Genomic DNA, 11598 nt, shown 5'->3' with positions numbered 1-11598 from the left:
TCTACTTTTACTCAAGTACAAAATCTGAGAACTTCTACTTTTACTCAAGTACAAAATCTGAGTACTTCTACTTTTACTCAAGTACAAGATCTGAGTACTTCTCCTTTTACTCAAGTACAAGATCTGAGTACTTCTACTTTTACTCAAGTACAAGATCTGAGTACTTCTACTTTTACTCAAGGACAAGATCTTAGTACTTCTACTTTTACTCAAGTACAAGATCTGAGTACTTCTACTTTTACTCAAGGACAAGATCTGAGTACTTCTCCTTTTACTCAAGTACAAGATCTGAGTACTTCTACTTTTACTCAAGGACAAGATCTGAGTACTTCTACTTTTACTCAAGTACAAAATCTGAGTGCTTCTACTTTCTCTCTCTCTCTCTCTCTCTCTCTCTCTCTCTCTCTCTCTCTCTCTCTCTCTCTCTCTCTCTCTCTCTCTCTCTCTCTCTCTCTCTCTCTCTCTGCTTGAATAATTTCCACCAGGAAACTGAATCTGCAGCAAATCAAAACAAGGGGGGAGACAGGAGGCGATGGACAAAGTTACACTGAGGCCATCTGCTGCCTGCCCCCCCCCCCCCCCCCCCGAATACTACCAACTGTTACACCAATATTGATAATAACATGACTGAGAGAAAACAGGCTTCACATTGGAGAGTTTTCCATGTAAGGAATATTGGCTCTGCGAAAGCATTGAATGGTTTAGGCCCAAAACACATTTCTGATCTGCTGCTAAATGAAGAACCATCCAGAACTCTCAGGTCTTCTGCTTTCTGTCCCCAGAGTCAGAACTAAACATGGAGAGGTTCAGTTATTATGCTCCGAACATCTGGAACAAACTCCCAGAAACCTGTAGGTCCGCTGCAACTCTGACTACTTTTAAATCCAGGCTGAAGACTTTTCTTTTTGCCGCTGCTTTTAATTGAACTATTCACATCTCACACTGCACTGTAACTTTTATTCATGTACCTTTGTTATTATTATCTTTGCTTTTAAATTAGTGTTTTTAAATGCCATTTTATAATATGTTTCTTAATGTGTTTCATTTCTGTAAAGCACTTTGAATTGCCTTGTGTTGAAGGTGCTCTATAGATAACCTTGCCTTGCCTTGCCTTGCAACACTACAATACTTCACATTCACTGTATTTGCTTTGGTGTATAACGGCCCGTCCACACAGCAGCGTTAAAAAAATCTTGGAGGTGGGCGTATCTGAAGCTTGGGGATTTTTTGCGAGCAAGGCGACCAGCAACCAATCACATGAATCTCCCGCGCCCGACATACGAAGCAAAAAAGTTTGAAGTAAACTGGATATAAACTCCCCAAACAGGCGAAAACCTAGCACTGTCTCTGCCACCTCCCTCCATGCCTGGCTCCTCCGGTTTGTATCCCGGTAGGTAAATAGGGACTTGTCATAAAGCACCGGGTGATTCCCTACCGCTAATTTCTCCTCCATTTTTTGGAATATGAGGAAATGACCTGCGGTATGTCTCTCCCAGCATACACGCGGTTTGATTGGCTAGAGCTTGAACTGTCAGATTTGCATACAAGGGATTTGATTGGCTGACGCTTCCACCTCAGCTTCAAAAGTTGAACATTGCTCAACTTTGAATCCTGAAAATCCTGAAAATCTCCGCTCTGCTTCCCACAATGCAGTTCGGCGAAAAGTGAGGCAAAGTGACGTCACCCCATTCAAAGTGAATGGGCAGAAGCGTTCCAAGATTTTTTAACGCTGCTGTGTGGACGGTCCGTAATGGTGTATACATAAACAAGGTAAGAGGAATTAACGTGTAAAATAAGAATAAGAACAATATTGGCTCCAAATAAGCCAGACCGGTGTAAGTACTGGTGCATGCATTAGTTAAAGCTCGTTTTACTTATAGGCCAAGGTACAAGAGAAACAGGTTGGTTTTTCAGTTATTTCCGAAGATTTTTCAACACTAATCTTGCGGATTCCTTGTATTATTACAAAATAAATCAACCCATGAATTGTTAAGGGTTAGTAATTAGTACATTATTAGTATTTTGCTTTAGCAGCTGCAACATTCATGTGATTTTTCACTTTAATCCAATAATACAATAACTATAATTCTGAAATCGTCCTGGGTCCATAATTAGTACTTTTACGTTCTGTACTCTAGATTTCAATTTAGATTTAGAATTTCTTATTTTTATTACTACATGGCATGTGTATTACTGAAGTAAAAGATCTGAGTAATTCTAAATCATTGCTGCATTTTCGTCCGTCAATCACACTCACTAACACTCACTCAATCACTCACTCACACTCACACACACACACATACAGAACATGAATTGCCGATAATGGAAGCTATAAGGCAGGGGTGTCAAACTCAATTTCATCACGGGCCACATCAGCATTATGGTTGCACTCAAAGGGCCGGTTGTAACTTTAAGACTATATCATTAATTAATATAACTTCATAATTAACTACGTCTGAAAGCAGAAGTCTAGAGCAAATAATTGCAAGTCTCTTCAGTAAGAATGTCACAATATGATTTTAAAAGAAAAGCCACATTCTGGAAAAACATTGATTGTGACATTTTGAAAAAGAGAAGTGACATTTTGAAAAAAAAATCTATTTATGAGAAAAAGGCTAATTCTAAGAAAAAAGGCATATTTGGACAAAAAAAGTCAAATTCTGAGAAAAAGTCAAATTTGAGATGCATTGTGGGACATGTCGTTTATGGGCAACGTGCTTCTGTAAAGTAGCATGTAACCGTATAATAAACATATTATATTCTTTGCAAGCTCTTGTGGGGCCACATAAAATGAAGTCGCGGGCCGGATTTGGCCCCCGGGCCTTGAGTTTGACACCCCTGCTATAAGGGAAACTGGACTACAGTCACTGACAGCTACTTATTAAATCACATTGACTTCATAATGGGCAGTGATTGTGTGAATGGCTGCCGTTTATTAATAGAACACACAACGATGGGGGCTGATTGGAGGGACATGAAGCCAAAGCCTTGAACACACACATGGACACACACACACACACACACACACACACACACACACACACACACACACACACACACACACACACACACACACACACACACAGTCACACGGAAGTAAGCATGTCCCTGGTTCCTTCTCCATGTGATTTTGGATAATTTCCGTAAATAATCTTTCTGTCAAACAATCGTTTATGATTCTTACACGTTTTGTTCAACAGGAAAATCTCCACATATTAACACCACTTTATGATTTCTGAAGTAACCGCTAAGCTAAAGGTGGCTGACGTTAGGCAATAAAAGAACTACATTACAGTCACATGTCTTCAGGTCACCACCGCTAAGCTAAAGGTGGCTAATGTTGGGCTATAAAGGAACTACAGCACGGTCACATGACTTCACGTCACCACCGCTGAGCTAAAGGTGGCTAATGTTGGGCTATAAAGGAACTACAGCAAGGTCACATGACTTCACGTCACCACCGCTAAGCTAAAGGTGGCTAATGTTGGGCTATAAAGGAACTACAGCACGGTCACATGACTTCAGGTCACCACCGCTAAGCTAAAGGTGGCTAATGTTGGGCTATAAAGGAACTACAGCACGGTCACATGACTTCACGTCACCACCGCTAAGCTAAAGGTGGCTAATGTTGGGCTATAAAGGAACTACAGCACAGTCACATGACTTCACCTCACCACCGCTAAGCTAAAAGTGGCTAATGTTGGGCTATAAAGGAACTACAGCACAGTCACATGACTTCACCTCACCACCGCTAAGCTAAAGGTGGCTAATGTTGGGCTATAAAGGAACTACAGCACGGTCACATGACTTCACGTCACCACCGCTAAGCTAAAAGTGGCTAATGTTGGTTGTGGGGGTATTTACTGACGTATATTTTGTCGTAGAAGAAAACTTTAAAATATCTTCAGACCCTATTTCAGTTCTAGACGAAGGACGAGGAAGTACTAAAATGCTGACTCATTTCTGTGTTTAAGGACTCATTCCTGCACTCCTCGATAGCTCGTTGGTCTGGTGGTTAGCAGGATAATGTGAAAAATCACGATATCACAATGTCGTATTTCTTTTATTTACTTTTAGTGAAACTATAGTAGGATTTTTCTTAAAGCACAAGGAGTCATTTATTCACTACATTAGGACTAAAACCACCAGGCTCAGTGACAGTTTTATTCCACAGGCCATAAGACTATTAAACACCTGAACTAAGAACATCCATAACATTCACCTGTTTGCAACTTACAAATTATGTATCACTTGTATATAGACTCTTATGGCACTACTTCTATTCTATTATATTGTATTTACTTGCACTATTGTATCTGTTTATTGTGTTGCACTGTTGGAGGAGCCTGGGACCTAAGATGTTCAACGACATAACTGTAGCTATGTACGAATGACAATAAAAGCCTTGAAACTTGAATCTAGGAGATTTTGTTTTTCTCTGACATCCTTCTCAACAGTCATGTTTGCACCAACTCAATACACATCTATCAATGTATTTAATATTTGTAAGTACATATATGTGCATGTATGTGTCTCTTTCCTAGCATTAAACCTTACATTTTTCATCGTTCTCTATGTTGGCCCACATTTCCATGACACTTTTTCATGAGTGCTTTTGATATTAACTTCAATGAGTTCAAAGTGAGCCAGTCAGTTTGAAACTCTCATCATATAAACAACCTTTTAAACATTGATGTAGAAACACAAACTTATAAATATACTCTGAGTTACAGCTTGAAATGCAAAAGCAAGCCTACAAACAGTTATTAAAAACATTTACTCAAGTAAATATTTTCTGGTACTTTACTTGAGAATGTCCATCTTCTGCTACTTCCCATTTCTAATCCAATACTTCCCAGAGGTAGATATTGTACGTTTCAATGCACTGTCATCACATAATGACAATAATTATACAAATAGAGGGACAAAAGTAAAAAATGTGCATTGATACCACAATATAAAACAAAAATAGAACAGAATAGTTATATTGTATGCCCATGAGCAACGAAATATGGTAAAAGAGGACCTGCAGCAGCATGCCGTGAGAGAGGGAAGTAGGGTTAATAGCCGCCGCTCTGTGACTTCCACTCTTTACTGTTTTTATATCCAGACTAGTGGTCATTACCGTCTGACAGCGGTCTGTCGACAGGAATCTTCTTAGCCCGCAGATTACAATGAACCTGCCTCTGTGTTCTCTCCACGTACCTGTGGAGTGGGAAATGTCAGTGAATGAAGACGTATTTTAGCACTAACAGATGATGTGTTGCTCCGACTGACAGATGCTTTGAGTGCCTCGCTGCTGAGTGACAGCACACTGACAGGGCTTTTTGGTTTTTGTGTGTGTGTGTGTGTGTGTGTGTGTGTGTGTGTGTGTGTGTGTGTGTCGTCTTTTTTTTATATTTCGGATGCTGCCTGACAGGGAGGGACACATCCATGCAGAAAAAAAAAAGCACCTAGCGGGCATCTTTCAGGCTTGTCAAAAACAAGAAAAGTCCACATCCAGACAGCCAAAAATGGGAAATTTGAACCCGAAAATAGCAGCTGTCTTCTGCTTGATTGGAACAAATGTATATGCGTCAAGAAAACAAAGGAAACACAACTGGGACGGGACTATTTGCTGATTCAGTGAAGCGTTTTCCCATCTTTTATCATGTCTCTCCTGGACTCAGAAAGGTCATTTTTGTCAGAATGGGTGCACCTTTTGAACATGTTGCACCTTTCTGCTCCACACTAGAGTATTTGTCATGTTTTATTTTACTGTTTCTTCTTATAATAGTACTATCATGTGCTTATTTCTTAAAAAAATAAGCAAAATCCACATCCAGACTGCCAAGAAGGGGAATTTTGAACCTGAAAATAGCAGCTCTCTTCTGCCTGATTGGAACAAATGCGTCAGGAAAACAAGGAGAAAACAACTGGGCCGGCTGACAGTAATCTGGGGGAGAAGCTGTTGTTTGGCAGCTTATACTTTCACTCAAACTGATCTCTGATCTTGCGGGTCGTAATTATGTGCCGCCTCCCCTCCCCTCCCTCTACGATTCCCCCCCCCCCCCCTCCCCCTCCATCCCACTTCTTTAAACCCCCTTTGGTATATAAGCAGCACTTAATTGTGAAGGGCTGATCCGGGGAAGGAGTAATCAGATGAGAACAGAGGCGGTGGGTGGGGGGGGGGGGTTATCACGTGGGTTTACACCGGCTAACGGGGGATTAATAACGTCTTGATTGAAGTTCAGCTCCATGGAAAATGGGAGGTGGGAGTTGGGGGAGAGAAAGGGAAATAATACCTTTATGACTTTTACTTTTTGGAATAAAATTCAATTAAAAAAAAATGATAGAAATAATGAATAACATAAATTAAAATAAATTAAATTAAATGAAAATAAAATAAATAACAAAAATACAAATGTATTAAATAAATTAAATAAACTAAATTAAATACAATAAAATAAATAAATACAAATAAATTAAATTGAATAAAAATAAACAAATTAAATTAATTAATAAAAAAATACATAAATAAATTAAATAGTGCCACATTATATAAAAACAAATTAATATTCAAAAATATGTATAAGTTCAGCTCCCTAGCAAATGGGAGGTGAAGGGAGAAAGTCTTACTTACCATTTTTTACTTTACATTTGACTTAATTTATCCCTTGGGGGGAATTGGGTCTCCTAACAGAGGCTACATTTTTCACTAAAGTTAAATGTAATAAATAATATAACATTTCAAGCAAAATGAGTAAAATCTAATGTTCACATTTAAAGTAAACATTTCAGTCTTCTCAGTGCAGTGTGATAGCAGCCATGTATTGCAGAGTTATCACAGATTGTGTTGCAGTATTTGAATAGTCTGACTAAGTGACAGAAAGGGGAATACAACAAACATTTTTTACAAAGAGAGGCTGGAAAGAGGGGAATAGAGGAAAGGGAGTTAGAGCAGGGAGAGGGAGTGGGAGGAAGAAAGAGCGAGCGAGGATGGGAGGAGGCGCAGCGCAGTGTGGGGGGGAGAGAGAGAGGGGGAGAGAGAGAGGGAACGAGAGAGAGGGACAGAGAGAGAGAGAGAGAGAGAGAGAGGAGAGAGAGAGAGAGAGAGAGAGAGAAAGAGAGAGAGAGAGAGAGAGAGAGAGAGAAAGAGAGGGAACGAGAGAGTGGGAGAGAGAGAGAGAGAAAGAGAGAGAGAGGGACAGAGAGAAGAGAGAGAGAGAGCCTCCACTGCTTCTGAGCCAGTGAGACGTATGCAGCCGGAGAGGGAGGACGGAGGGAGAAAGAGGGGAGGGCGAGTGCATCTCCAAAAAGCCGGCCACATGAGGGGGGTGAGGGGCTCGAGAGCAATACATTGGGAGGAGAAGAATAAGGGGGGGCAGATAGAAAAGGGAGGTTGGATCAGAAGCAGCAGGAGAAGAGAGTCTTTGAGCACCGGGAAAAGCTCTATTTAAATACCATGTATCATTGTTATTAAGAGGTTTGGAAAGTTTGGATGGCAAAGATAGGTTCATGGAAAAAGAGAAGGAAGCTCTCGTTGTTCCTTCTTCTTCTTCTTCTTCTTGTGTTCTGTGAGGAGGCACCATGTTCTCTGACAGCCGGGCTCCAGCACCGGGGGAGCAGAAAGCCTTCAAGCCCCCCCACGCCCCTCACTTCATCCCCTGGCTACGCAACAGCCTGAAGCCCCAGCATGGCGGCGGCGGCGGCGACCTCAACGGACCGTACAAACTGGGCAGCAACAACCGGACCCCGCTGGAGAAAACCAAGGGGATCGGGTTCTTCTCCAAGAAGGGGGATGTTCGGTGCAGTAACGGGGTGTCGAGGATGCTTCCCGTGGTTCTTCGGGGCCACAACATCCTGAAGCAGAGAGAGGACAGTCCTGCGAGGTGGACCCAGTCTCCAGAACTGCATCCACTACCCAGTAAAGAGGACACTTCTTCGGGTACGATCTCCACTTCTGTTCAGGACAACCACACTTTTGTGAGGAACCACCTGAGCGAAGGGACTCCAGTCAGGAAGTACGGTCCTCTAGTAAGACCCACTCCTGCTCCTGTGATCGAGGAGCCGAACTGTAACAAGGGGCCCGTTGTGGTGGACTTGGAGCTCAGGAGGGGTTATGCATCCACGCTCCGTCGCAGGAGAGACCTCCACTCTTCTAGTTGGGCGAGTCCGGACACTCAGATCGAGAGACAGCATGGCTTCACCTCCAGCTTCAGCTACATCCAGCAGCAGAGCAAGAGTCAGAGGGACCTCAGGGACCCGTCTGAGGGCTTCAACGGGCCCCTCAACGGGGTCATCTTCTCCACGGAGGTTCCTCAGAGGGGCGCCGCGACTCTACGAGCTCCCAGGAAGCCTCGACCTGGCGTGGAGAGCGTGGCGGGTCAGAACCAGACGCGGGTTCAGAACAAGCCGAGTCACGAGGCGACACCGCAGAGGAAAGGGTCCGGCGGCGGCGGCGCCAGCAGGAAGGTGGTCCGGAACCAGATCAAACGAGTGGTGGACAACCTGGAACAAGTCCTCACCGCGCTGAGGGACGTTCACCAGGAAATGAGAGAGGTAAGGTGGTGGATCGTTGTTGATTTTGTGTTGAATTTCACATTTCTATCAGGTTTTTCATGGACTCAAAAAGGATAATATGTTCAGAAAAGGTGCGAATAAGCGATAAAATGTTCCTAAAAGGTAAATGAACGTTTACATTACATTTTGTTTAGTGGACGCTTTTATCCAAAGCACAATAATTAATTCAAACATGAAGAAAAAAACTCAAAAGCAAGAATCCTGCATCCTATCTATAAACCCAACCAGATGAAGTGATGCTGCATTAGCGTCACTTAAAGCCACATCCTTTGTAAGTGTTACGTAAACTAGTGACACAATTGGACATTTTTCAAGATCTCATTTATAACTAAAAGGACCTGGATATATTTTTGTAACGCAAACCATCTTGTAATGTTTTCTTAGATAGTTCACCCACTTTTTTTTCTAACAAAGTTCACTTTGCACTCACTTTGGTTTTGATCGTTGCATGGCCTTGTCCAATAGATATGTCTTGCCGAGCTTCAGTCCTTAATCAGGTTTCCTGTTAGCGTTGGATCCAAATCTGAAATTCTTTGACATCAAATCGCCCAACATCGTCTTGTTGGTTAATTGTGACCCTTCTGAGTCACATGACGAGTGAAAGCCGACACCTCTGACTCAACGGAGAGGACACTTTCAGTTTTCTAGTTGTAGCTCCATCTGCTGACTAACTTTTGCATGCTTCACAACGAAGAGTTTTTGATTTATTTGATAAACGTTGGGGTTGATAGCCCTAAAAAATATTGTCTATTAATAAAATAGGAAAGCAAACCAACACTTATTCTAATCGGTGTTTGCCGGAACATGAACTACCGCGAAAAGGCCTAAGCGTTAGCGGTTATTATATCACTACATAACAGATACTTAAGTGTTCCCAGTTCCTGATGCTTTTAGTATACCGGGGAGGTGTTCCAGGCACGTCCAGCTGGGAAGAGACCGAGGGGTAGACCTAGGACCAGGTGGAGGGATTATATCTCTTCGCTGGCCTGGGAGCACCTTGGGATCCCCCAGTCAGAGCTGGTTGATGAGGCCAGGGAAAGGAACGTTTGGGGCTCTCTGCTGGAACTGCTACCTCCGTGACTCGACCACGGGAGAAGATGGATGGATGGATGGATATATCTTAAAGGGGACCTATCATGCAAAATGCACTTTTGTACGTCTTTTATACATGAATATGTGTCCCCGGTGTTCCAGGGAACTCACCAAGTTTCAGAAAACACAACCCTCTCTATTTTCCTCCATACCCAAATCTCTAAAAAAGGGGCTGCAACGGATCTGATAAAAACTGATCCAGATTTGAACACTGTCCTGACGTCAGGACGGTGGCGCTACGGCTATTGGGCCAACTCCACCAATCAGGAGGAGACAGCCACGGCCATTGCCGTTCGAAAGCGCTGGAGACGCTGTAGTACATATGCCAGGCCTGTAGGTGGTGCTGTTCTCACTGAATCTGCCCAGAGCTAGAAATGGTCAAATTGAGCGAAATGAGGCATGGCTAAAATGCATGATCTGTTTGGTATTTTGAAAAAAAAAAAGTATAAATATGCCTTATATAGGTATGGTCCTACACTATATTATTCAAATATAGCATGATAGGTCCACTTTAATGCTTTTAGTGTTTTTTTCACTTAGAATGCCTCGTGCTGAAAGTTTGCCTTGCCTTACTAAAACAATATGCTTGTTTCATTTGAAAAGTGGAGTTTCTACTGCTGCTCTCTCTCAACTGACTCAAAATCAATGCAGTCTTTTGATTTGTGTTTATCCAAGATTCCTACTGCTTAAGGCAAGTTAGATTTAAGACGTTTTAATGCCATGCAGATGTACTTTTAAGACCAATTTTCTGCAAATGTATTCTGCTATCTGGATCTGCAAGACGCATTTAGCAAATTATTTTTTAAAAGTTGATTTTTAGATCCTACAATGCAACATCAGAACAAATCTATCATCACAAATCCTATGTCTTTTTTAAGATTATTGAAAGACTGCTGACATTTCAACACCAATTAGGCTCTTATATATAATAAATTCAATGCTTTTTGGACCTGGGTATCCTGTTTTGTTGACATTTAAAGGAGGTTTTTATCAACCCAACAGATTGTGCAGCCCCACAGAGAGAAGTCACCGCATCCTCTCACGTTCATTTCCTAATGCAGGAAATATTCATGCTAAAAAAACCTTGAGGGCTCGCACAGTAACAGATAACAATGCAGACTATGAATACACGTCCTCAGCAGAATTAACATGCATTAAAAACTCAGCAGCAGCAGCAGCAGCAGCAGCAGCAGCAGCAGCAGCAGCAGCGTTGGATGAATGCACTGCAGTCTGCAAACTGTTTCTGCAACTCTCCTCCGTCATCTGTCTGCAAACACTCACATAGAGGTGAGTGAGACAATAGTTATGCCCCATTTGCATGATGCATTTAGGGGCATTTAGCAGGGTGGGGGGGGGGGGGTTACTTTAAAATGTAATCCATTATGATTACTAGTTACCTGTAGAAAAATGTAATCAATAACCTAATCTATCACAACATGAAAGTAATGTAACCTGATTACTTTCTTTTGGATTATCTCAATATCAAATGCAATGTGTATTTTGTAAGACAACAGAACAATGTGACTTTAGAAAAGAAGATATTTAGGATAAAAAAAATGTGTCCTTTTAAATATTGGCTAGTCCTAAAGAAAGGTGGAGCTTACAAAAGAGTGTTTTAGGTTAAGACATGATTTAAAAGCAAACGGTATTTTTGTACTGATTTGGTTACATGTAGTCCGTTACTCCCGAAGCCTGGACATTGTGGGCAAAGCCTTCCTCTCTGCATCTCCCTCCTCCTCCACTTTTAACTCCCCGTTCTCCCTCCTCTTGGACAGATGCTGCTCCAGGCACAGCTGGAGAGCGTTGTATAATCCATTTACGTCTGAGTATCCCTGCCTCGTATTCCTCATCCAGTAAAAGTGACACGTAAATCTCGCCTCTTGGCATTTGATCTGCATGGACAGGGTCTAAACCCGAGGTAGTAACCTCATCATCCCGGCTGCC

The 11598-nt window shown here is 42.1% G+C and overlaps 1 protein-coding gene across 1 annotated transcript in view; it reads left to right on the top strand.

Annotated features, from left to right (window-relative positions):
- Nucleotides 1-7385: 7385 nt before the first annotated feature.
- LOC117497757 (serine/arginine repetitive matrix protein 2) overlaps nt 7386-11598 on the top strand; it is a 21024-nt gene continuing 16811 nt past the window's right edge. Inside the window, exon 1 of the mRNA XM_034149769.1 lies at nt 7386-8541. Within this exon, the coding sequence (XP_034005660.1) occupies nt 7570-8541 (972 nt within the window). The 5' untranslated portion in view covers nt 7386-7569. The remainder of the gene's footprint in view (nt 8542-11598) is intronic.

Source organism: Trematomus bernacchii, unplaced genomic scaffold, assembly GCF_902827165.1.
Source record: "Trematomus bernacchii unplaced genomic scaffold, fTreBer1.1, whole genome shotgun sequence".
In the NCBI taxonomy this organism is placed as follows: Eukaryota; Metazoa; Chordata; class Actinopteri; order Perciformes; family Nototheniidae; genus Trematomus; species Trematomus bernacchii.
The sequence above is the reverse complement of the archived record's forward strand: the minus strand, read 5'-3'. Positions and strand labels throughout refer to the sequence as shown.